This window comes from Acanthochromis polyacanthus, chromosome 18 (genome assembly GCF_021347895.1).
Source record: "Acanthochromis polyacanthus isolate Apoly-LR-REF ecotype Palm Island chromosome 18, KAUST_Apoly_ChrSc, whole genome shotgun sequence".
NCBI classification, from domain to species: Eukaryota; Metazoa; Chordata; class Actinopteri; family Pomacentridae; genus Acanthochromis; species Acanthochromis polyacanthus.
The window spans coordinates 983227-1010246 of NC_067130.1; the positions used below are offsets into that span (position 1 = coordinate 983227).

At 41.4% G+C, this 27020-nt stretch overlaps 1 protein-coding gene and 1 long non-coding RNA gene across 3 annotated transcripts in view; one reads left to right on the plus strand and one right to left on the minus strand.

Moving 5' to 3' along the window:
• The window catches only part of cntfr (ciliary neurotrophic factor receptor), a 278017-nt gene that overhangs the window by 105393 nt on the left and 145604 nt on the right, over positions 1-27020 (minus strand). The window contains exon 4 of the mRNA XM_051938344.1: positions 6770-7003. Coding sequence (XP_051794304.1) covers positions 6770-7003 — 234 coding nt within the window. The remainder of the gene's footprint in view (positions 1-6769; positions 7004-27020) is intronic.
• LOC127530811 (uncharacterized) overlaps positions 25621-27020 on the plus strand; it is a 232295-nt gene continuing 230895 nt past the window's right edge. For both annotated transcript variants that reach the window (XR_007937477.1, XR_007937478.1), the window contains exon 1: positions 25621-25797. This is a non-coding gene — a long non-coding RNA (uncharacterized LOC127530811). The remainder of the gene's footprint in view (positions 25798-27020) is intronic.

Below are 27020 nucleotides of genomic sequence, written 5' to 3' on the forward strand. Positions count from 1 at the left end.
GTTTCTACTTCGGGGATTTTCATCTATCGTGGATGTTATGTTCCAGAGCTGTTCCAGATGATACAGAAATCTTTAACTAATCTGTGGATCCAGACTATAAGCCACTGCCAGAATCTCATCACTTGGTCCTTGAATCATTTCTGACCTTCCCTGAAAGTTTTCATACAAATCCGTTGGTCTGTACACAAATGTTCGCGCATCGTCACAGAATTCTGAAACGTTCCTTGGCGAAGTAAAAAACTGCTGCTTTTCTGATGCTATGTGGAGGAATGAGCATCCTTGGAGGAGTACTGCTCTCCCTGAGTGCTTTTCTTGTTCTAACTAAGCTGTATTTATAAAAGGACCCTTAGATTTACATTTATCTGCCGCAGCAGCTCCAGGTTTTCTATCTGACTGGCTGGCTGTATAGCTTGAGTCCTGCAGCTGACTGCCGCTCCAGCAGGGTGAGCAGATGGATATATGACCCTGTGCTGGCTGGGAGGCTGAATGAAGGTGGGTTCAGTCCATGTTGCTACACTATAAATTGCTTCGCTGACGGCCACTGAAGGCAGCGATAGATACGAGAGTGGACAAAGCCAGAAAAGGGCAGGACAGCAATAAGTTCCCTGTTGTGACAGGAAAGTAAAGGATGTTGTATTCCACCAAAGAGCCGCAGAGTTTTATGACCTCTTGCTTTATTAAATTATAATGAACTTTTACTGGCCGCACTCTTTCATTTTACCTTTCACTTTGTCATCAGACTGTCACTGCTGATCTCTCTACCACTAAACATCCCTTCCTTTGTTCGTTTTTTTTAAGATACTGTGTAAAGATGCCATCCTGCTCGTGCATACAAATACAAGTCCACACTCCGGCACACATCCTCACATATCTGAGCGCATGTTTTTAAAGTAATTGTGGGTTTGTGTGTATCCACAGTGACAGAGAGAATGTAAACATCCTGCAGCTGTATACAGCAGTGAAATAATGCAAAAGGAAGAGAAACAGACGTCACAGCGGCGCTATACGTTCACATGAAGACTGCTGTCTCCTCCGCTGACATTGTGTTGACACGTTCCATAAATCTGGTGTGAAGGTGGAGCACGTAGCACGACGTCCTCCGCTCTTAATGCAAACCAGCATAAACACAAAGCTAGCAGATGAGCCGCAAAGAACGGAAAAATACGCATAGAAAGATTCAAAGAGATGAGAAGCAATGACAAAGTTTGAGGAGACAAAGAGCGAAGGAGGGGAAAAAAACAGAAAATCACAGACAGATGGCTGTGTGCTATTCTCCTGATAACACTTCTATCTGTGTAAAACATAACAAGCCCCCAGTGAAAGTCATAAACACTGCATAAAATCAAACTATCATCATGGCGGTAATCACAACAAGTGTAGCTTGTCATGATGTAATTATCACTGTAGCGGCACGGCGCTTTAAACTTTTCTAGGTGACAGTTAACGCTGTGCAAAATGCAGACAAGAAGCAGAGATTAGGAGGCAGCACAGAGGATGAATAACCCAGAAAACCAAAGGAAAGTCTGACTGAAACCAGGAGAAAGTCTGACAGAAACCAGGAGAAAGTCTGACAGAAACCAGGAGAAAGTCTGACAGAAACCAGGAGAAAGTCTGACAGAAACCAGGAGAAAGTCTGACAGAAACCAGGAGAAAGTCTGACTGAAACCAGGAGAAAGTCTGACAGAAACCAGGAGAAAGTCTGACTGAAACCAGGAGAAAGTCTGACTGAAACCAGGAGAAAGTCTGACAGAAACCAGGAGAAAGTCTGACTGAAACCAGGAGAAAGTCTGACTGAAACCAGGAGAAAGTCTGACAGAAACCAGGAGAAAGTCTGACAGAAACCAGGAGAAAGTCTGACAGAAACCAGGAGAAAGTCTGAGTGAAACCAGGAGAAAGTCTGACAGAAACCAGGAGAAAGTCTGACTGAAACCAGGAGAAAGTCTGACAGAAACCAGGAGAAAGTCTGACAGAAACCAGGAGAAAGTCTGACTGAAACCAGGAGAAAGTCTGACAGAAACCAGGAGAAAGTCTGACTGAAACCAGGAGAAAGTCTGACAGAAACCAGGAGAAAGTCTGACTGAAACCAGGAGAAAGTCTGACAGAAACCAGGAGAAAGTCTGACAGAAACCAGGAGAAAGTCTGAGTGAAACCAGGAGAAAGTCTGACAGAAACCAGGAGAAAGTCTGACAGAAACCAGGAGAAAGTCTGAGTGAAACCAGGAGAAAGTCTGACAGAAACCAGGAGAAAGTCTGACAGAAACCAGGAGAAAGTCTGAGTGAAACCAGGAGAAAGTCTGACAGAAACCAGGAGAAAGTCTGACAGAAACCAGGAGAAAGTCTGACTGAAACCAGGAGAAAGTCTGAGTGAAACCAGGAGAAAGTCTGACAGAAACCAGGAGAAAGTCTGACAGAAACCAGGAGAAAGTCTGAGTGAAACCAGGAGAAAGTCTGATAGAAACCAGGAGAAAGTCTGACTGAAACCAGGAGAAAGTCTGAGTGAAACCAGGAGAAAGTCTGATAGAAACCAGGAGAAAGTCTGACTGAAACCAGGAGAAAGTCTGAGGGAAAAGGGGAACTGTCAGGGGAAGAGTAATAGAGGGAATCGGTTTAACTTTCGGTTTTGAACGTCGAATTAAAGTTGATTTTGCCCTGGTGAACGTCTTGAAGGTGTCATAAAATCACCAACTGTTATCAGGGCAATTATCCTCAGAATGCACCGCTGAGGGATTCTTCTACCATCGTATAACCGACCCCTGATGAATGGTTGCAACAATGAACGTCTGCTAGTCTCACCGACCACCAAAGAAAAGTGCAAACACACAGACACACGCACGCACGCACGCACGCACACACACACACACACACACACACACACACACACACACACACACACACACACACACACACACACACAGAGGCATATTTCCTGGCCTGTTTATGCATTGCATCATTCACCCTGCTGACATAATCTACCATAACATAAAACTCTCATTAATGCAGTATTATTTTAGCATCCAGTAATTCATCAAAGCCGATATGATTAACCAAACTGTCACGCTGCCGTATAGTCTCATTCATCAAACGTTTGCATGGAAATGTCACGTTTCTCATCACAGTAAATGCTTGACGGGTGGCTTTTCTCTTCTGTTCTGTTGACAAGCAAATGGGATCACGGTTAGCTGAAGGCAATGCGTGCTGTCCACTTTTCTATTCTATTTTGATTTTTTTTGGAAGCCATGCTTGATTAGATGGATCATTTACTTCCTTACATGGTGTGCAGTGAAGCCATTTTCTTTATCATTTTGACTGGGCACAGACAAGGACAAAAGAAAAAGAAAAAGAAAAAACAGAAGCCTTCTACCTTTCTTTGGGTTTATCTTCCTCTGATTGTGACCTGAGGTGGACTCAATAATACAGCTCTGTCACAAAGAAGAAAACTGCAGCGGGCTCCTATTTTTCAGTGTCATGGCAGAGATGAATCAAGGCTTTTCTTCTGCAGCGGATCAAAATTTGTCACTTTTGGCAACATTCAGAAATGTTGTGCGGTGATTGATGCCGAACAGATATCTAATTCCACCTGCAGAGATTTAATTTAAAAATGTGACTTTTTACTAGAAACACACCTGGGAGGCAGTTTGAGTACTGTTTTCTTGTTTTTTGTTGTTTTCTGTCTCAGTTTTTGCATTTTGTGTGTTATTTGGGTCATTTTGTGTCCGTTTCTTTGTCTCGTTTTCTGTCTAGTTTGTCATTTTGTGTTAATTTGTCTTGATTTTTTTGTTGTTTGGTGTCTTAATTTAATCAATATTTGTCATTTTGTGATTCATTTTGGTTGTTTTGTGTCCCAGTTTTTTTTATTTTGCTGTTTTGTGTCTCAGTTTGTGTGAATTTGTGCCAATTTTTCTATTTTTTTTGCTGTTTCTTGTCTTAATTTAATGATTTTTTAGCATTTAATGTATTGTTTCTGTTGATTTGAATTTCATTTCGTGTCTCATTTTTGTGGTTCTGTGTCTAATGTTGGCCATTCTGTGTGTCATTTGGGTTGTTTTGTGTCGTTCTTTTGTTGTTTTCCGTCTCATTTGTGCTAACGACCGAAGTCCTGCGGAGATTTTATTTAAAATGTGACTTTTACTATGAACAGAGTGAAACGAGGCTGGATAGAGAGGGAACATGTACGTATAGATATATGTGACGGAACATATATCCTATCCATATATCCCTATATTTCCTCTAGTCTGTCCTTTAACAGCAGAGATGCAGCATTAACCATGAGCTGCTGACAGATGTGCTCAAACATCTGCACTGAAGGACAAAGAGGAAGTTCAGGTAGAAGAAGCAGCTGCCACCAGAAAGCTGAAGTTTTAGTGAATTTAACAGAAATACTAACATCCTGGATTAGTTTTAGACACTAATGCTAGGTACCAGACCATAAACAATGAAATCCATTTAGATGATAACATCTTTATTAAGCAGATGTTGTTATGGAAGTATGAATCTTTGGTTCTGTCATTGTTTTACTCACTGTGGCTTCATTGTTCATTACAATCTGATGTCACTAATAAAGAAACAACTCTAGCTAGAAGTAGAGAGAACTCTTTAGTGCAGAAGGACAGTTATAAAGCTTTAAAACTGAGAAAAACGGTTAAATTTCTTTGATTATTCTAACGAATACTGAAAAAAATTTGGAAAAAATATGTACAACTTTTTTTGTTTGTTATCAGTGCTACAAAAAAAACAATGATTCTTCATATTATAGATGGTTTATTCCTGATATTTTCTATTCATCTCCACACTTGTCTCCTGTCTGCTCCGTACACAGCCTGCAGTTCAGCTGAATAAAAAGGATTTTGGTCACAGATGACTAACAGCTTCTCATTTGCACCAAAAACTGCAGAATTTTTTGTTGTTTTTTACACAATCCTGGTTCATGCAAACTTTATTTTTGAGACATGTAGAATAACATGAATTTGCTAAAATACCACAAATTTAAACTGAGATTTTGTAAAGTTTCCAATGAGTAGTTCAAGGACTGTTGGAAAAATGAACATCTGTTGATTCTTTTTGTTTGTTTTTACAGTTTATGACACTTTAAAGCCATGTAATTTTGGCTGTTTAAAGAAAAATGCTTTCCAAACCTTCCAGGGGATTTTGGAGTTCAGAGGGTTAATAATTCTGATTAAAATAATAACTTTATACTGTGACATTGACTATATAACTGTTCATGCATTGTAAATGAATCACATCCAATAGGAAACACCTGAATCATTATATTTTAAAAAGTCAAACTAAAGATTATTCTCACTGGAGTTAAACATGACTTTAAAGGTGTTGTCATTCTAATTGTCCTCCTGGCTTCTTGTCAGAGTCCGTCCTGTCTCCATTCTCATGCACAGACTTCGTGTCTGGAAGCGTCTCCAGAATAATGGATCTGTGAGGAGGCCGACAGGTCACCAGGACACGCCGTTAAATGACACCATTTAGCTTCTGTGTGATTATTAAAATGCACCAAATGTCATTTTAACAACTAATCACTGGAAGCTGTCAGCTGGCAGCGCTGTAAGGACCGTTATCCCCACTATTCAACTTTTATATGGGCGTTTAAACTTTACATGAAAGAGCCCTTCAAATATTATAACTCACTATTAAATTTGCCATTTGGTTGAACAGTTTTACTGATCGAGCAACAAAAACACAAACGAGGACACTTTAATTCATGTTAATGTGGACCGAACAGCTTTCAGTTGGTAGCTAATGATTCAGTATTCCAGATCCAGTGGTGTTAAAGTCATAGAGTCAGTGCGTGGATCTATTCAGGTATAACGTGGCAGCAATGGAGAGCTCTAACTCCTTAAATCCTCCATCTTCAACAGTCAGTGGACTGCCGAACGACTAAGTCGCTAAGTTGCATCGGCCAACTTACAAATCGACAGAACTTCTTTCTTGTGACCTGATGAGTGGGTTTTTAGATTTAGCTTCACAGTTATCTTTCAAGATGAGCAAACCCAAGCAGAAGAGGCTGGACACAGTGGCTTTACACCTGCAGAGCATCATCCAGGTGAGAGAAAAGAGACGCAAACTAGTGACAGAAATTAGGATTCCCATCACCGAAGAAATGTGTTGAGCTGATGTATGTGTCCATAGTATTCCTCATTTCTGAGACTAGCAGTGTGGTGCACAGAGTCAGAAATAGGAATCAAAACCCTAAAAAGATGCAACAAGAACAACAGCATAAGGATCTGTTCTCAGCCAGAAATTATAAATAATGTCCCGCATGTCCACATCTACTGAAAGCAATTATTCAGAACAATACTGAATGTCAGCACAAATGTAAATTAATGTCATTTATCACATGCAATGCTGACGCAGTGCAAATAAATATATATAAAAAAGCAATTTATGATAACAGACTGCTGAATAGAATGGCTTGGTTTTAATTCTAAGTTGTCAGTAAATGATATAATTCTAATTATAGTGGAACGCTGCTACTTTCTGAGTCATAACTTAATCATGAGAAATGCGTTTTCCAAGATGCTCAAAACTGCTGCAAGTCACATTTTCTACAACTTGTTTTTGCTTTAGCACATCCATACAGCTGAAACATATATCATCTAGCATTATTAATTCATGCTGCATCTTTCTGCTGGAGTTGTAATTGCATCATGGTGAGCTGGATCATTTTCTCTTTTTCCTTTCTCCCCTTCCTTCCCCGTTTGCTCTGCTTAAAGATTCATCTGGTCTCATCTGAAACGACATCCGAACGTCTGGCTACTCACTGCCGATGTGGAGGAAGATGGTGTCGCGTCTCTCTCCGTGGGGGTTCTGGAAGCAGCTGTAGAGCCCGTTGTGGCCCAGATCCACCTGGGTCAGGATCAGTCTGGGACCTTCCAGGCGGTGCTGGGCCTTCACGTCCGTCCCGTTCACCTTCCACGACACCGACGTGTTGTTGTCCAGCGAGCCGCACTGCATGGTGACGTCGCTGCCCATCCGCTCATACTGGTTCCTGGCAACTGGAGAAAACACACAGAGATTAAGACCAGCTGATGATGGTAGTATGATCAGTATGATCAGTGGTGTGTGAGAGCGGCGGCTTCAGACAGTCACATGGAAAGAATTTATAATCATATGTGCAACTAATGCCATGTTCTGAGCAGAAGCATTCCTAGAGGTTGTGTTTTACTGGTTCCAAGCAACAAGAAACAGACAGAAATGATTGTAATTCCTCATTTTATGATGCCTTTCAACTGATAATTTAAACAGAACATGGTGAAATTAATAATATTTGGATATTTGGACGTTGCAGTTGCTCCCATTCAAAGCCTTAAACAGGAGAAGAACAGAGATAAGCGTGTCCAAACAGAATAATGTGACCTAAAATGTAAACACAAGCAGAAAAAGTACACAGATAAAATGTAAGATGTGCATCATTCTGAGTATAGAGTGTAATAAAGAGTACTGGACTTAGATTTGTGTTACTGCACAGAGAAGAATGTATTTTAGTTTCACACATTGTTGAGTGTTAACTAAAGATCTCAGCTGTGGAGACTTTTTGACCTTCTTTAACCACTGATACTAACATGGGATGGACACAGGGGAAAGCTTTGAATCAGTTTTGTACAATTTGCACATTTTTCTGATGTGATTTTCCACACAGGTTGCATCGTGAGCAAATAACTGGAAAACAAAGTCATATTCAGTTTCTGAAAAAGCCTGACTGGAGGAAACTGTGACCTGCTATAAAAATGTGAGGAATTTTACCAAAAACATTCTGCCTTTTATTTCTAAGAATGAGCTACCTCACTGCTAAACCCAACTCTGTCCTGTCAGAGGACGCTGCAGGACGTGACCTCGGGGGTTAGGGGACATTATGGGATGTATGAGAGCCTGATGGGGGCTCTGGTAGGACTCTGATCAGTCCCAAGAGACCCGTCTGCTGACCACAAGGAACAAAGACCTCAGATTAACACTTAAACACCGAGGATCACAGCACAACGAGGAAGAACAATAAAGTATTGATCGAATCTCAGGAGAAGCCTCGTCTCTGAACAAAAGACAGAAATAAAGCAGAGAAACATGTCCCCCTGGCCTGGATCACATCTGTCCACACCTTTGTCTCGCTCTGATGTCTCTGTCCTCTCCTTTGTTTCTCTCCACATTTTGCTCTTTTTCCTGGATCCAGCTTCCTTCCTTCTCCATCCACCAGACGTGGCTCTGGATACAGATGTCAGCCCAGAGCTTCATGTGTATTTCATGTCCCATAACAGAGACATCTATATTTGATGGGACAGGATCCTCGTCCCCATTAACATCACCCTGACACTCTTTGCTCCGTCTTCAGCCCCTTCCACAAACTCTCGCTCTTATTTTCTGCTCTCACGTTCTCTGTCCATCTCCACTCTTCCTCCCCAGAATGAAATGCTGCATATGCATGTTGGTGGCAAAATAATAAGTAAAAATATTTGCTTTTTTTCTTTGATCTCGTCTCAGTCACTCCGAATGGTTTGTGTGACTTTATTTCCATAAAAAGATATTTGCATCTTAGAGAAAAACCATCAAGTCTGACTTTGATGTTTGCTTTGATGATGAGGAGGAGGATGAGGATGATGGTGCCCTTGTGCTGCATGTGACAAGAAGGAGGAGAGAAGAGAAGAGAAGAGAAGAGAAGAGAAGAGAAGAGAAGAGAAGAGAAGAGAAGAGAAGAGAAGAGAAGAGAAGAGAAGAGAAGAGAAGAGAAGAGAAGGATAGCAGAAGAGTAGAAGAGAAAAAATAAAGAGACTAAGAATAAGAAGCAAAGAGAAAAGAAGGAGAGAAAAACAGAAGAGACCAGAAAGATAGGAGAAGAAGAGTAGAAGAGAAAAAGAAGAAGAGACGAGATGAAGGAGAAGAAGAGAAAAAAGACAGGAGAGGAGGAAGAAACGAAGATGAAGGAGAGAAAAGAAGAGACAAGAACAAGAAGAAGCAAAGAGAAGAAGAATAGAAGATGAAATGTGAAGAAGAGAGGAAGTGTAGAAGAAGATAAAGAGAAAAGAATAAGAGACGAGAAGAAGAAGAATTAAAGCCAAATGAAGAGATTTGAAGTCATCTGTTCAGCTTCTCTACAGTTTCAACAGGATGTGCTGTGGAGTATTTTTAAATCTTCTATTTCATCAAAGTGAGAGAAGATATTACTCAGAACTTTAATAATTTAATAAAAGTCGTCCTCTGATTCCCCTGGCGGCCTTTAGGTGGCATTAAGCTGTTATCAGAGAGGAGAATGTAAAATCACAATAAAAAAAGAAAAAAAAGAGCTTTAGTTTGAGCTGAACCCTGGAAAATGCTGCTTTCTGCTGGTTTTTTTAACTAGTCCTCTGATTCTCCGACTTCTTCAGGTTCCTCTGTCCTCTCTAATATCCATTCATCCCTTTGCACTCTTCTCACACTTTCATTTGTTTTTCTCCTTGTCTTCCTCCCATCACATCAGCATTCCCCCTCTCCTCCTCCTCTCTATCTTGATCTCTGGTCCTCCACCGTCTCCTGCTCCCTCCCTGCCATCTGCCTCTCCATTTCCAGCTTTCAACTTCAACTTTCCTCTCTCTCCATCTCACCCTGTTTCCCTCATTTAGTTCACCATTTTGAAGTCGGTATGTAAACACAACGGACCACATTTAGAGACCGGACTATTTTTAGACGCCAGACCAAACTCTGGAGCGTATTAGCTCTGATGTTAGTTTCATTAACGATGTGCAAAATGTGCTGGAATGAAGCGAGGCCAGTCCAAGTCACATTCTGAACATTTCATCTCTCAATGCGTTCCAATTTATCCTTCTAGAACTTCTACTTGTTTACCGTAAAGACGTAAATCTTTAAGAGGATCACAGAAAGAGTGTCGCCAAACAGCTGGGTTCTGTCATTTCTGGAGAACTACTGACCGCTTCAGCTGCACTGCTAAACATTTGGTGTGCTGCTAAATATTTAAGACAAAAAACAAGCTGTGATGTGTTTCCCAGTTAATGAAGGAACCTGTCGTCCTGCTCGCTTATGTCTTTTTAATCGTTGTTTTTGGACAATATTGGCACAGAAACTTTTCCATCAGCTTCAGTTCCAGCTTCATCCTTTAACCCAAACTCCTCTGAATCCAGGTTCCACATCTGAAGTGGACCGGGCCAATTAAATTACAGCATGTTAACCCATGAAACTCCACGTTTTTCCTTTGTTTTCGTGCAAAAAAGTATGTCTTCAAATTTTCATGTTTAATGAACAAAACATCATGAACAACCTGAAGTTTGTTCAGAAAAAATAAGTTCATTTTCATCCACATTCATCCTCAGTTTATCATTTCCTCATTACAACTTCCAGATCACAGAGAGTCTACAAAGGAACACAACATTTAGAAATGATCAAAACAACAACAGCCGGAAAAGAAAAAGACAAAAACCATCTAAAAACAAGACAACATATTACAAAAATGAGACACAAAATGACAAAACATTTGACAAACGGCACGAAATAAAACAAAAAAATTCACAAAAAAGTTACAAAGCAACAAAAGAATGGACAAATGGCAAAAACAAGACAAAAAAACAAAAAACAAATAAAACAAAACACAAAATAACAAAAATAAGACAAAAACCAGAAGAAAGACGAAAAGGAAACACAAAACGACAAAAAGGAGAAACAAAATGCCAAAAATATGACTTGAAAGTCAGATATAAAAAGACAAAAAACAACAAAAACAAGACAAAATATTACAAAAATGAGACACAAATGGACTAAAACAAGACACAAAATGACAAAAGCCAGAAACAAAATGACCAAAAAATGAGACAAACAACACAAGTGAGACAAAAAAATTTAAAAAGTGCGAAACAAAACAACAAAAACATGATAAAATATTACAAAAATGAGACACAAAGCGACACAAGAACAAAGAACAATCTAGTGTTTTACTTTATGATCCAAACAACTTGTCATGGTCTAGAAATTATTTTAAATTTATAGTTTTACTGATTTACAATCTGCAGTTAATGTCTTCTCTGTAATTTTTACACTTTGAGGACCGGATTGGACCCTCTGGAGGACCACTTTTGGACCACGGGCCTCATGTTGGATACCTCTGGAGGACCACTTTTGGACCACGGGCCTCATGTTGGACCCTCTGTAGGACCGCTTTTGGACCACGGGCCTCATGTTGGACCCTCTGGAGGACCGCTTTTGGCCCACGGGCCTCATGTTGGACCCTCTGGAGGACCGCTTTTGGACCACGGGCCTCATGTTGGACCCTCTGGAGGACCGCTTTTGGACCACGGGCCTCATGTTGGACCCTCTGGAGGACCGCTTTTGGACCACGGGCCTCATGTTGGACCCTCTGGAGGACCGCTTTTGGACCACGGGCCTCATGTTGGACCCTCTGGAGGACCGCTTTTGGTCCACGGGCCTCATGTTGGACCCTCTGGAGGACCGCTTTTGGTCCACGGGCCTCATGTTGGACCCTCTGGAGGACCGCTTTTGGTCCACGGGCCTCATGTTGGACCCTCTGGAGGACCGCTTTTGGACCACGGGCCTCATGTTGGACCCTCTGGAGGACCGCTTTTGGTCCACGGGCCTCATGTTGGACCCTCTGGAGGACCGCTTTTGGTCCACGGGCCTCATGTTGGACCCTCTGGAGGACCGCTTTTGGTCCACGGGCCTCATGTTGGACCCTCTGGAGGACCGCTTTTGGACCACGGGCCTCATGTTGGACCCTCTGGAGGACCGCTTTTGGTCCACGGGCCTCATGTTGGACCCTCTGGAGGACCGCTTTTGGACCACGGGCCTCATGTTGGACCCTCTGGAGGACCACTTTTGGTCCACGGGCCTCATGTTGGACCCTCTGGAGGACCACTTTTGGACCACGGGCCTCATGTTGGACCCTCTGGAGGACCACTTTTGGTCCACGGGCCTCATGTTGGACCCTCTGGAGGACCACTTTTGGACCACGGGCCTCATGTTGGACCCTCTGGAGGACCACTTTTGGACCACGGGCCTCATGTTGGACCCTCTGGAGGACCGCTTTTGGACCACGGGCCTCATGTTGGACCCTCTGGAGGACCGCTTTTGGTCCACGGGCCTCATGTTGGACCCTCTGGAGGACCGCTTTTGGTCCACGGGCCTCATGTTGGACCCTCTGGAGGACCGCTTTTGGACCACGGGCCTCATGTTGGACCCTCTGGAGGACCGCTTTTGGTCCACGGGCCTCATGTTGGACCCTCTGGAGGACCGCTTTTGGACCACGGGCCTCATGTTGGACCCTCTGGAGGACCACTTTTGGTCCACGGGCCTCATGTTGGACCCTCTGGAGGACCACTTTTGGACCACGGGCCTCATGTTGGACCCTCTGGAGGACCACTTTTGGTCCACGGGCCTCATGTTGGACCCTCTGGAGGACCACTTTTGGACCACGGGCCTCATGTTGGACCCTCTGGAGGACCACTTTTGGACCACGGGCCTCATGTTGGACCCTCTGGAGGACCACTTTTGGACCACGGGCCTCATGTTGGACACCCCTGCTTTAAGCTCCAGTGTGATTTATTTGGGGATGTTAATGAACTAAACACCAGGATAGGATCATGTAGAACATCTTCACGTCCTGCTAGCTGCTCCCTTTGTTTACTCCTGAGTGATTCATCTCTTCTCTTATCTTCTCCTCCCTCTCTGGATCTCTGGATCTCACCTCTTCCCCTCCATCACTCTCTCTCCCTCTGACCTTGGAACTACTCACTTACACTGCATATGAATCGCAGCCAAACGTCAGCATCCATCACCAGAGTGTATCTCAGATCATCGGCAGCCCGCGGCTTCCAGCAGCAGAGGAACACTAGCGGGTACTTGTCATGACACTCGTGTTCTCCCTCACATGTGAGCATCATGTCCTCCAGAGCAGCAGCCTAATAACCACAACCACATTCAGCTCAAGTGCTATTGATCTGTGCGTAATAGACGGGGCACTGTGAGCAGCAGGAGGACGCTGATACTCCCACCAAATGAGGAGCTGCATTCTGACTGTTTTATTTATTGTTCTACTTCTTTAAGTTGATGCCAGAGCAGACAGCAGCTCCGTGACCGTCCTCGGAGCCGAGGCAGATCAGATAAGCTATTTTTGATAAAGAACGAGTCGTACCGATGATAAAATAACGATTGAGGATGATAAAAGTATAAATGAATAACAGAGCTGAGGGCAGTGCTTCCCGCTGCAGCTGGAAGTGTGATTCAATCTGATGAAGAGCATCAGTTTGGACAATGTCCACAGAGCATTTTAGATTTACTCTGGAGGCATCGCCGGAGTGGAAACGTTCCAAAGCTGAACTGCAAAGGCCTCCAAACCTACATTTATTTTTATTTTTTATTTAACCCTGCTGTCGTCCTGAGGGTTTTAAAGTTTGAAAATGTGGAAAAAAATATATTTTCATGGTGAAAACGTCCACATTTTCAGGAATTGTTTGGATGGAAAAAAGAGAGAAATTTTAAAAAAATGTTTTAAGAACATTTAGAAAAAAAAATCAACCAAATCTGGATTTGGTTGATTTTTTTTCTAAATGTTCTTAAACAAAACATTAAAAGTTTTACTGATATATATGTAATCACCGTGGATATTTTGGGGAAGACTTTTACTATTTTGAAGTTTCTTGCTAAATTTGGGGGATTTTTAAAAATAAAACTTTTAAGGGAAATTTTCCAGGAATTATTGGATTATTTTTCCGGAAGGTTTTGCAAATTTTCAGAAATATGTTCAGTTTTTTTGTTGAATTTTTGGATTTTTTCAGACAAAAGAAGGAATATTTTTTGTGTCCATAAATGAGGACAACATGAGGGTAAAATGGGATTTGGAATGTGTAAAGTGTAATTTCTTCAACTTGCTGCCATTTATTGCTATTTTTATTTCCTACCTCTACATACAGATCAACAGGTGTTCTGAGTAACATCCCATAATATAGTGAAGCTTCTTCATAAATGCATCATTTGGGTGCAAAGTCACAGTTTAGAGGTTGAGGAAGGCTCCAAATATGTGACATGAGGAGCTCATAGAAGTGTTCAGACAGCGGAATGAGTTATCTTAATGCTATATGTTTAACTTTGGAATATATTTGTGCCCTTCGCTGTCCTGGAACACGCTGCTAGTCATAAAGAACACCAGGGCTCAAGGTTCTGCAGGGAAGATTAGTTTTTTTCACCATTACCAGAAAGTTGAACTCTGAATGCAGCGTGGGACTCTGCAGGGCGCTGAGGGTATTGTAGTTCTTCTGCAGACCTGTGATGTGTTCCCAGAGTACTGCATTAGCATAAAGAGCAACAGAATGTCATGTTTGGAGGTCAGTGGTGCTGAGACCTGCAGGACGTTACAATATGAGTGTCCACGGCCTATTTAAAGAGGAATACACACACAGAGCTTATCTGGTCCACCGGCTGTTCACTGAACTGACATAACAGAGGAGACGCTCACACAACTCAACACACTACTAATGTGCACGTGCACTAATGCACTCAGACGGATGAACTCACAGGGAGAAGTGTGTGAAAATGCACGTCAGACACACACATGTGCACACACTTTAGTAAACATAATGTAACTCAGTAAACTTGAAAAATGAACTTGCAGAACCGTTTACATCAGAGGAGTCCAACAGGTTCCACATTCAGCCCAGTCTGATCTCCAGTGGACCGGACCAGTAAAACCACAGCATGATAACCTAGAAATAACCACAACTCCACATTTATTTATAACCTATAAATAACCACAGCTCTGATTTTTCCCCGTTTGCTTCAGTGCAATATGACAAAAGTCAGACAGAAAAAGACAAAAAACAACAAAAACAAGACAAAATATTGCAAAAACGAGACACAAAGCTACAAAAAAAATGGACAAATGACACCAGCGAGCCATAAAAAAGACACAAAATGACAAAAACGAGGAATAAAGCCAAAAGAAAATGACAACAATAAGACAAATAACACAAGCGAGACAAGAGGAAACACAAAATGAGAGAAACAAACACAACAAAAACATGAGAAAAATAACCAAACTCAGACAAAAAACACACACAAACTAGATAAAATGTGACAAAGACGAGGCACAAAATAACAAAAGAACAATCCAGTATTTCACTTTCTGATCCAAACAACTTGTCATGGTCTAGAAATGATTTTAAATTTATACTTTTACTAATTTACAATCTGCATTTAATGTCTTCTCTGTAATTTTTACACTTTGAGGGCCGGATTGGACCCTCTGGAGGACCACTTTTGGACCACGGGCCTCATGTTGGACACCTCTGGTCTACACTCAGGTACACTGCACACACATATATGCAAATGTAATACACTGGTCAGACGGAGAAATATGGGTGGAATGTGAAGATGAGCACAGATTCAGTTAAAACTGGTGCTGAGGAGATGCTTTACTTAGATAACCACAGAAACAGATTAAAAAGAATCCCAGAGAGATGAGATTCAGAGAATTAGCCGTTAGCTTTATGTGAACACAACGACACCTACCACATTTATGTCTTCATCTTTTCCACCCTGATTAATCGTTACTCAACCAGAAAGATCAGTTATGGTCAAACTATTATCAGGCTCGTGTCAGAGTCTACTTCTCCTCGTTGTTTGATGAGTTCATTAAACTCTGCTGGAATGAGTTGTTCAAACAGCGAGCGTGGCCGGACAGGACGATGTCAGACCTTCTGACTGCAGCATCTTCACTTCCTGTCATGAAGTGAGATCATTGATACAGATGACAAAGTTAGCTTTACTTTTAATGAAATGTTTAGTTTCACCTGTGATTTAAAGCGAAATAAAACGGGAACAGATAAACTTGGATTTTTCATGTCAGTGGAGTGACTTCACTCCTGTAACTTCTGACATCTTTCAAAGCCGCTGAAAAGGGTACCGGACTTAATGGAATCACCTTCTGACATTTTTTGTACCCCTGTGTGATTAAACGCCCTTCTCCTCTTAATGTCAACGACACTAATTTCAACTAAATTAGGAGCACAGAGGTGGAAGGTCAGGAAGCTGCCATAAATCATTGTTGAACAGTCTGAAGCTGATAGAGGTGAAACATCTGAAGACACGAGTCATTTCAGGACTCAGGAACAAACTGACCTGTTGCTGTTGAAGCATCGTGTCCATACGTCACAACATTAAATTTAGTCCACAAACAGGTGATGTTACACTTTCAAAATCACAGAAGGAAACACAGGAGTCCTCGTCTTACGTCAGAGTTCTGTTCGATTTTTACCTGAAGTTGGAACTCTGGTGAAAATATAAACAGTCATTCTGTGCATCACGATATCCATCAGTTCTTCATAAAGTCATGAATACCAACGACTTTCATGCATGAATAGAAACAACGCCACCATACAGCGCCATGTGACGACGTATTCATCCGCTCCACTCATCAACTAGTTCCACATAACCGGTTCTGACGCTGTAGGTCGAGGACGCCGTAAACCGAGGACCTCCTGTAGTTTGCACTGCAGAAAGTGCAGCGTGGAGTTCATAGAGCAGCAGCACAATAAAAACTGGGATTCTACACATGCACACACACACGCACACACATCCAACAAGCACACACTCCATTAGACAAACAGCCTCTTGACCGCATTAGAATCCTGATGACTCCTGATTCTGGAGAACCAGCTGCAGAAAGCCGGTGTGTGCTGTATGCATTTCAGTTACAGGAGATCTGCCTCCTCACATGAACGCCTCTATCGTCCTACATCTAGGCCTGGCCTGTGCGTGCATGTGTGTGTGTGCACGTGTGTGCTTCCAGTGTGTGTAACCAGCTGTAAGTTATGATCTGACTGCACAGCAGCAGCGTGAAATGAAATTGAAGTTCAGGGCTGGCATTCTGATTTACCATCTCAGAGCGTTATATTCCCTCTGTTTGTGTGTCCGTGACAGAGTGTGTGTGTGTGTGTGTAGTCCTCCGTGTGCAGACTTCCTTGCGGATTCATTGGCATGTACATATCAGACCGTGTGAGTCGGCGTGGCTTTCCAGCCGGGCTGTAACTCACTAGAACATTTATCAGTGAATCACATTTGTATGCCTGAGGGGAGCCGAGCCTTTTGAAAGTCCAACAGAAGAACGTGGGATTGGCCGACACACACAGATAGAGCCCAGGAGAATTATCAGTTTAGGTTAAGAAGATCACATTTTTCACTCGCCGGCTGCTCATGCTGATGCTGCTCGGCCGATTTTACTGAAATGGAGAAAGAAAATGCAACCAGAGATCAGCAGAACGGTGGCTTTTTTTATTCCATTTTCACTTTAACTGAAAATTAAACCTTGAACAGCCTCGATCTGACAATATATGTTTATAAAAACACAGGAGCCGGGAAAGCTGTGAGCATTTTACTAAACATCCGATCAAGCAGAGCACGTTCTCCAAAACAGACTCCATCTTTGAAGTTAATGAATGGAAAATAAACCAACACCAAAACAGACTTTTGGCTTCAAGAAAACGCATTTATGATCATCAAATGCTCGCTATATAAAAAGTCATGCACAAACCTCACATTTCTGTATGAATATTAGATGAAAGGCTACCTCCACCAAAAATACGCTGGTCAGAAGCATTTCGTTGCCGATCTGCCTCAAATCGATACTTAGCTGGTTTAGAAAGTGAAGTTAGAGGTTGGATAAATAGTGAATGAGTGAATTTTGTCAGAATAAGCAGAGTAAGAAACAGCAGCACATTATTTATGGGCTCACATGTCTAACTGAGGTCTGGTTCTGGCCTTCACTTGTCTTTTCATTGGACCTCTGTGAGTTCAGGTATTCACAAATCAGAAGCATTTCCACAATTATTTCACTTTCTCTTCAGATTATCTTCCAGCCTGAGGCCATATTTATGTATTATTTCTGAACCTCACTAGCTCGGTTTTCAAAATCTAAAGCTGAAAAAAACACTGGAAAAAGTCAAAAGGTTGGGCTTTAATGATGCCGTTAAACATCCTGACCAGAGAGAAGGTCAAGAGAAGCAGGCTTACTTTATATATTCACCATCATGTATCTCTTTTCTTCTCTGTGTCTGAAAAAGTGAAACTGTTTTCTGAAATGAGAACAGGTCAGATGGAAGGTTAATAGATTTCATGAGTGGACTTTGCAGCGTGTTTCTTTACAGCCTTTCTCCTTCAGGTTTCTATCTCTGGCTGCAGACATCGTGTTTATTTGCAGCACAAACAAGAAACAAACTGATTTTACTTCAGCTACAAGTGTTTGTCCAGGTTGGACTGAGGAAAACATCAGTGGATGTGTGTTTACTGCACAAGTCATATGTGGGTCCTCAGAGCTTGGTTTAATGTCCACCACCGTCACCCAGATACTTCCATGTTCTCCATGAAAACTCCCACTTTTATCCATGATCTAACTTCACAAGGGTTTTCTGATCATCAATGAGCCTTTCAGCACCATTAGCTAACACAATGTAGCATTAGAACACAGGAAATGTTCCTCTGTACCCCTATGGAGATATTCCATTAAAAATCAGCTGTTTGCAGCTACAATAGTCATTTACCACATTAACTATGTCTGCACTGGATTTATCACTCATTTAATGTTATCTTCATTGGAAAAACTGCTTTTATTTCAAAAATAAGGACATTTCTTAGTGAGCCCAAACTTTTGAACAGCAGTGTAATAAAATACAGTAAAAATATACCAAAAATATCGTAAAAATACAGTAAAAAATATAGAAAAAAATACAGTAAAAAATATAGTAAAATATATTAAAATTATATACTCCCATTCAAAAGTTTGTGGTCACCCAGACAATTCCATGTTCTCCATTAAACTCCCACTTTTATCCATGTGCTAACAGAACTGAACAAAGGTTTTCTAACCATCAATGAGCCTTTCATTTCTGAGTGACCCCAAACTTTTGAACAACAGTGTAAATGTGTTTCTTTTTTAAATTCTAACTCCTAATCAGTAATTCAACATGATGCCTAAATAAGTCGATAATGGAAATGCTGCCTTGTGGGTGTAATTTTGGATAAAACAAGATTAAATGCAATCAACAGTATTGAATATTTCATACGTTTCTTTAATCACTGTAATTTAAATCAGAGTTAATTATTTTGGATCTGCTTCTGTGAAATTCAAACACATTTGTTTTGCTATTGTGTGACATTTTGTAGACCAAGTAATTAATCAATTAATCAAAAATAATTGGGAGTCTAATCAGTAATGGGAGTATTCATGGCTGGCAGCAGTAGAAACGTAGGAGAACGTTTCTGCATCCGATAATCCTCACAGGTCCTGTTTTCTAATCATTTCTTACAGGACTTTTTCTTGCCTCCGTCAGCATGTGGCCCAGCTGGTTAGGCAGGTTCCTCAGATGTTCTGTGAGGTATGACACAGCAGAAATGCTAAACCCCCTCCTCCTCCACAGATTTATAGGACAGAGATCCGATTAACTGCTGTATGACATAATAAGTATCGGCAATAAACTGCTGTTGACACTTTCACAGTCGTGCACGTATTAATGCACTGATACAGATGCACCGTTCACGTACTGGAAGCCACACAGGCGCCAAAATAAAACACACACACACACGCTGGGACAGAAAGCATGCGTGAACGTACACACACACACACACTTCCTCTGTAAACATGTTGGAATGAAGTTATCACTTTATCCTCTCCTGTCTCTGTTTCCCACACAGAGATTAACATTCACTCTCTCTCTGCTTTCATGTGAACACTGAGGCAGCTGCAGCTGTGGAAGTGTTTGTATGCCAGTGTGTGTGTGTGTGTGTGTGTGTGTGTGTGTGTGTGTGTGTGTGTGTGTGTGTGTGTGTTTTCCGTGCACGTCTGTGTGAGTCAGGGCATCGACGCTCAAATAAATCCCGTTTCCTGCCATCTTATCGTGTAAACGTACGGCGGGTGGAGGAGGAGGAAGACGTGCAGGCAGAGCGGGTTAATTGATACTTCACATTCTAGATGTTCTGAGAGGAACATGGGAGCCAGAGAGATAAGAAGGAACATCGAAAAAGAGGGAATGAAGAGAGGTGGAGGGGTGCAGCGGCAGTGGAGGAGGACGGATGGTTGAGAGCGAGTGGGACAGTTAATATTTTACAAGCCTGGATTAGAGGGGGTCAGGCCGTGAGGAATGGGAGGAAGGATTCCTGAGAAGAGAAAAAGGAGTGGGACAGCTGGATAGTGCTGCTTTGATCAGAAACATCTGTAGGTTTCATGGTGGAGAGGAGGAAAAACAGCGAGCGGTGGAGAGAAATGGCTGCTTCCTCTCAGCTTTGGTTTGGTCTTTAACACTCATCCCAGCAGTTTGGATTTATCTATAAATTACATAATATTTGACTCTGTAAAGGAGTAACTCGGTTTAAAATCTTGTTTTTGAACTAAAAAAACAAGACAACAATGACACTGTTAGGTTTTAAATTCGGTTCTCCAGCGCTACGTTAGAGTTCACTCGCAGAAACAGAATGTGCTTTGAAAAGGTTTATCATTAATGTTAACATACACCGATCAGCCAGGACAGCTCTGGTCACTGCTACATAATGGTGGGACGTCTGTGAGTGTCTGTTCTGTCTGGTTCTGGATCCTCTGGGTCCTCTGGTTCCTGGATGAGGCCTTCATGTTCAACTGTGTTGGTGCTAAAATGTGATCTATCCCAGATTAACCCCTGAGGCATAGAAGTTTTTGATCTAGACCTGGTCTAAAACAGTCCTGATGCAAAACAACCCACTTATATCTCCATGTTTTTGCATTTCAACAGAGAAAACAACGGCTTTCCATACAACAACTGAAGTTCCATAGAGTCTGTATCATTTGGATGAGAATCTATTTTAGATCTGATCCACCTAAACACAAAGGTTTTGATCTGGACCTGGTCTAAAGTGGTCCAGATGCAAAAAAAAAAAAGCACGTAAAGCTCCATGTGTTCACATTTCAACACAGAATATAACGATTTTCCACATCAAAAATGATGTTTTGTGGAGTCTTTAGTGTTTGTGAGACAATCTATTCTGAGCTCACTGGTTTCTGATCTGGACCTGGTTCAACATGGTCCGGATGATAAAAGAAAAAAGGGAAAACCCAGATATCTATATATATTTTTGTATTTTCACAAATAGAAAAAGAGTTTTACAAACCAGAAACCACAGTTTAAACCATCCTCATATCAAGATTAAAGCAGATTTCTCTGTACTGTGATACCAGCGGCAGCATGCTAACCTCATTGTTCTTATCTGCTTCCATAATGACGAGTCTATCTAAGAAATATTTCTTTTTCCGCCTCCCCTTTGGCCAGACTGTATAATAATGATAATCAGACATAAGCCTGCAGAAACCTCCCTCACAGTCCTAATCTTGTTGGTTAATAACGTGGCTAACATCACCCTAAGCCTTCCCCGAGAGCTGCAACTCCGAAGGTCAGCGCTAACACCGAGCTGCTCCTTTATTAAAGAGGAGAGAGGAAACGAGAGGAAAGGATGGAGATAAGGATGCAGAAGGAGAGGAAACAAGAGGAAAGGATGGAGGAGAGGATGGAGATGGAGAGGAAATGAGAGGAAAGGATGGAGGAGAGGATGGAGATGGAGAGGAAACGAGAGGAAAGGATGGAGGAGAGGATGGAGATGGAGAGGAAATGAGAGGAAAGGATGGAGGAGAGGATGGAGATGGAGAAGAAACGAGAGGAAAGGATGGAGGAGAGGATGGAGATGGAGAAGAAACGAGAGGAAAGGATGGAGGAGAGGATGGAGATGGAGAGGAAACGAGAGGAAAGGATGGAGGAGAGGATGGAGATGGAGAGGAAACGAGAGGAAAGGATGGAGGAGAGGATGGAGATAAGGATGCAGAAGGAGAGGAAACAAGAGGAAAGGATGGAGGAGAGGATGGAAATGGAGAGGAAACAAGAGGAAAGGATGGAGGAGAAGGAGGAGAAAGAGAGGGGGAAACATCAGCAGAAGAAAGAAGAAAGAGTGAGACAGAGTGAAGGGGAGCTGGAGGAGGTTTCAGGAAGAGGATGGAGAAATGACCGGTTAATTAATGGACTGTAATATACGATGAGGTTTCTGGCTTCCAAGATAATATCAGCAAAAATTACTGCCTTCATCACGGGCGCACTGGGCAAATATAGCGTGCCCTTGACAGGAGAGCTGAAGTGGCAGAGGAAAAAAAAGAAGAGAGAAACAGGAACCAAGCATGTCTTCCAGCCTGCCATAAAAAGTTATGAGAGCTCCAATTACAGAAGAAGCTGCTGAAAAACTTTAGTTTTTGTTTGCTTTTGTTCCGTTTTTCTCTTTAAAATCGACTCAAAGTCATCGACAGTCGAGCATGTTGATGCTTTCAGTAAAGATGAGCTCATTTTAGTCTTTTAACAAGAACAACAACCTTTTTTTAATATATTTGGAGCCTTTTTCGATCCTTAAAACACAGTGCTATTATTTATTTCTGATTAAGAACATGAAGCCAGCGTTTGTTTAAAGGCTTGGGCATGGATTCATTACTAGAACTGCAGCAGATCTGAGCTCTGCTGAGGTCTGGACTGTCCTTGAATTAGAAGCCAGATCATAACTTAGTGAACAACAAATAAGGTTTATGTCCTGATCTGCATCAGCAATTATGTGTGAGGGAATAATGACGATGGAGTTTAACACCACGCAGCAACGATGCCGCCCAGTGCAGCACTAAGGAGGAGCAGGTTCAGACTGAAGTGCTGTTTGAAACTAACTGTTGTTTCTTTGTGTGTCATTTGTGTTGTTTGTGTGTTGTTTGTGACCTTGTCTCTCTCATTTTTGTCATTTTGTGTCTATTTGTGTTGTTTTATGTCCTGTTTACTCCATTTTTGCCTCTTTTGTTTCTTGCTTTGTTTTGTGTCTCATGTGGGCCGTTTTGTGTCTTTTTGTGTCTCATTTTGTGTCTCCTTTGTGTCCTTGTGTTGTTTTGTCTCATTTGCACTGTTTTGTTCTTTGTTTCTGATTTTTTGTGTCTGGTTTTTGTCGTGCTGTATCTTTTCTGTCATCTTGCGTCTCGTTTTTGTTGTCTTTTGTTGTTTTGTGTTAGAATTTAGCAATTTTTATAAAATAAATTTCAGATTCAAACCGCAGACATTTTCTACATTTTAATTTGTATTTTTTAATCTGATCTTTGGACATAATTACCCAAGAACATAGACTTACACTGTGCATCATGAAGTAAAACAATGAGCAGCGTAGGATTTGTGTTAAATTCAGCTGAAAGGATTTCTATTCAAACTGAGAATCTGATCTTATCCTTCAGCTTCTGAATCATTTCTTGCAGAGCTGAAGGAAGGAATTATTCTCATTAATATGATCTGAAATGCTGGAAAGCGTGACTGAAAGCGAGTAAATAAACACATGCATGTTATAACAGTGCACAGATTAGCATGAGGGAAGCTCTGAGTTATTTCTGAGCTGAACTCTGGTGTGCAGAAGCTGCCATGAGGTTATCCATCATGTGACTGTAGCAGCAGCAATCAGCCCGGCTCATCAGCTGAACGGAGGAACCGCTGCAGCTTCCAGAGTGTTTTCATTGTTACTGGAGTCAGCAATCAAAGAAGTACAATTCCAGGTGGGACTGGGGGCTGTTTGCTTGTCGCTACAGAGGTTCAGTGAAATCCAAGAATGAGTTTTTTCCACGCTTGTGTGAGTCTGTTTCCAAGCACTGGTGGCACCCAGGGACCCACACATGAGTGGTTCTGGAGCTGCAATCAATCATGTGCGACCGTGGAAATACAGCAAACACTCACAGTCCACAAAACCACTCTCACACAGACACCTGTAGGCACGTGCACGACCTCCACCTGCTCCTATCCTTAGCACACGTGCACTGGAACACACAGCGAGTGAAAAGACCCGCTGTCAGCCAACACATTTTCACATCTGTAATCCGAGCAGCTGAGGAGCTACAGATTACTGCTCACCCTCCAGAGATTAGCTGGCAGCGAGGAAGGACTGAAAAGGACCGGAGGACAGTGTAAGACAAATAACTACACACACACACACACACATACACACACACACTTATCTGAAATGGAGAAGAGCCTGCAGTGTTGTTGCTCCATCCTTGATGCTGAAGTTTACTCACAGTTTCACACTCGTCATTTATCGCTACAGGAGGTCCTCCACCTAAGTCAGAACTCCAGCCAAAATGTAACCAAAGCCGTTCCGTGCATCACGTTATGATCAGTTCTTCATAAAGTCATGAATACCAACAACTTCCATGCATGTATGAATCATTTTGTTGAAGATAACACAGTACTGTAACAGACTGATGTTGTTGATGTTGAGGTTTCAGTGTTTATTGTTCAGTTCCAGATTTTCCTGATGTCAGTGAACGTGCGATGCTTAGCTAGCCTTTTGTGTCTTGTTTTTGTCGTTTTGAGTCCCCTTTTGGTATTTTGTGTCTCATTTTTGTTGTTTTGCATCTAATTTTTATCATTTTGTGTCTGGTTTTTATCGTTTTCTGTCTTGTTTTTGTTGTTTTGTGTCTCGTTTGTGCCATTTCTGGAGCTAAGTTATGGGGTTTTTGGAGTTCTTCTGGAGCTAAGTTATGGGGTTTTTCTAGTTTTTCTGGAGCTAAGTTATGGAGTTTTTCTACTTATTCTGGAGCTAAGTTATGGAGTGTTTCTAGTTATTCTGGAGCTAAGTTATGGAGTTTTTCTACTTATTCTGGCGCTAAGTTATGGGGTTTTCTAGTAATTCTGGAGCTAAGTTATGGGGTTTTCTAGTTCTTCTGGAGCTAAGTTATGGGGTTTTCTAGTAATTCTGGAGCTAAGTTATGGGGTTTTCTAGTTCTTCTGGAGCTAAGTTATGGGGTTTTCTAGTAATTCTGGAGCTAAGTTATGGGGTTTTTCTAGTTCTTCTGGAGCTAAGTTATTAGGTTTTTCTGCTTATTCTGGAGCTAAGTTATGGGGTTTTTCTACTTATTCTGGAGCTAAGTTATGGAGTTTTTCTACTTATTCTGGAGCTAAGTTATGGGTTTTTTCTAGTTCTTCTGGAGCTAAGTTATGGGGTTTTTCTACTTATTCTGGAGCTAAGTTATGGGGTTTTTCTAGTTATTCTGGAGCTAAGTTATGGAGTTTTTCTACTTATTCTGGAGCTAAGTTATGGGTTTTTTCTAGTTCTTCTGGAGCTAAGTTATGGGGTTTTTCTACTTATTCTGGAGCTAAGTTATGGGTTTTTTCTACTTATTCTGGAGCTAAGTTATGGGGTGTTTCTAGTTCTTCTGGAGCTAAGTTATGGGGTTTTTCTACTTATTCTGGAGCTAAGTTATGGGGTTTTTCTAGTTATTCTGGAGCTAAGTTATGGAGTTTTTCTACTTATTCTGGAGCTAAGTTATGGGTTTTTTCTAGTTCTTCTGGAGCTAAGTTATGGGGTTTTTCTACTTATTCTGGAGCTAAGTTATGGGTTTTTTCTAGTTCTTCTGGAGCTAAGTTATGGGGTTTTTCTACTTATTCTGGAGCTAAGTTATGGGTTTTTTCTAGTTCTTCTGGAGCTAAGTTATGGGGTTTTTCTACTTATTCTGGAGCTAAGTTATGGTGTTTTTCTAGTTCTTCTGGAGCTAAGTTATGGGGTGTTTCTAGTTCTTCTGGAGCTAAGTTATGGGGTTTTTCTAGTTATTCTGGAGCTAAGTTATGAAGTTTTTCTACTTTTTCTGGAGCTAAGTTATGGTGTTTTTCTAGTTATTCTGGAGCTAAGTTATGGGTTTTTTCTAGTTCTTCTGGAGCTAAGTTATGGGGTTTTTCTACTTATTCTGGAGCTAAGTTATGGGTTTTTTCTAGTTCTTCTGGAGCTAAGTTATGGGGTTTTTCTACTTATTCTGGAGCTAAGTTATGGGTTTTTCTAGTTCTTCTGGAGCTAAGTTATGGGGTTTTTCTACTTATTCTGGAGCTAAGTTATGGTGTTTTTCTAGTTCTTCTGGAGCTAAGTTATGGGGTGTTTCTAGTTCTTCTGGAGCTAAGTTATGGGGTTTTTCTAGTTATTCTGGAGCTAAGTTATGAAGTTTTTCTACTTTTTCTGGAGCTAAGTTATGGGGTTTTTTCTACTTGTTCTGGCGTTGGCTTTAGCCCACAGTAGTCTGTGTGAAGGTTCAATAAACCAGCAGAGAAGCAGATAGGGTTAGTTAATGGAAGTCATCTTATAGCACCGTGTGACGACGTATTCATCCACTCCACTCATCAACGAGTTCCACCTAACCGGTTCTGAGGTAATGGACGTTGAGGACCTCCTGTAATGACGAAATGTTGTGCTGCTGAAAATCCTCATCAGCAGATAGTTTGTCTGTTCATCCTCTTTGTTTCCAGTCGGTTCATGAATCCTCCTGACATGGACAAGAGGTTCTCTGCTCTGTGTTCAATTAAAAAGAACTTCAAAGGATTTTTGAGTAATTTAGGTTCTAACGATGATTAGAAATTATGACTGCTGCAATAATAAGATCAAAGTCAGACTCCCAAACTTTACAGAAGAAGCGTTTTGTTAGCCTCATGTTGCTTCTGAAAATCAGCATGTAATGGAAGCAACACAGAGACGTTGTGCTCATCGTTGTGTAGCCGTGTGTGTATTTTGTGTATCTCCACAGTGTCACAGTTATAATTAATCTAAACAGTTGATTTCTGTACAATTCACTGCAGGACTCAACAGTAGAATAGGAGGTTTTGTGTTCAGTCCTGGAACTACTGGATCCACTACTATACTGGATTTACATCTTGTCACTGGAATTAGCACTGACTGTAGTTTTGTGTCTCATTTCTGTCATTTTGTGGCCTTTTTGTGTCGTTTCCATCTAATTTTTTTGTTATTCTATGCCTTGTTTTTGTCATACTGTGTCATTTGTTTCATTTTGTGTCTTATTTGCATTGTTTTGTGTCTCATTTGTTTAGTTTTTCTCCTGTTTTTGCTTCATTTTTGCCTTGTTTGTTTCACTTTCTCTCTTGTTTATGTCGTTTTGTGTCATCTTTTTGTCCTTGTGTTGTTTTGTCTCATTGTTGATGGTTTACATCTTGCTTGTGTTGCTTTATGCCCAGTTTT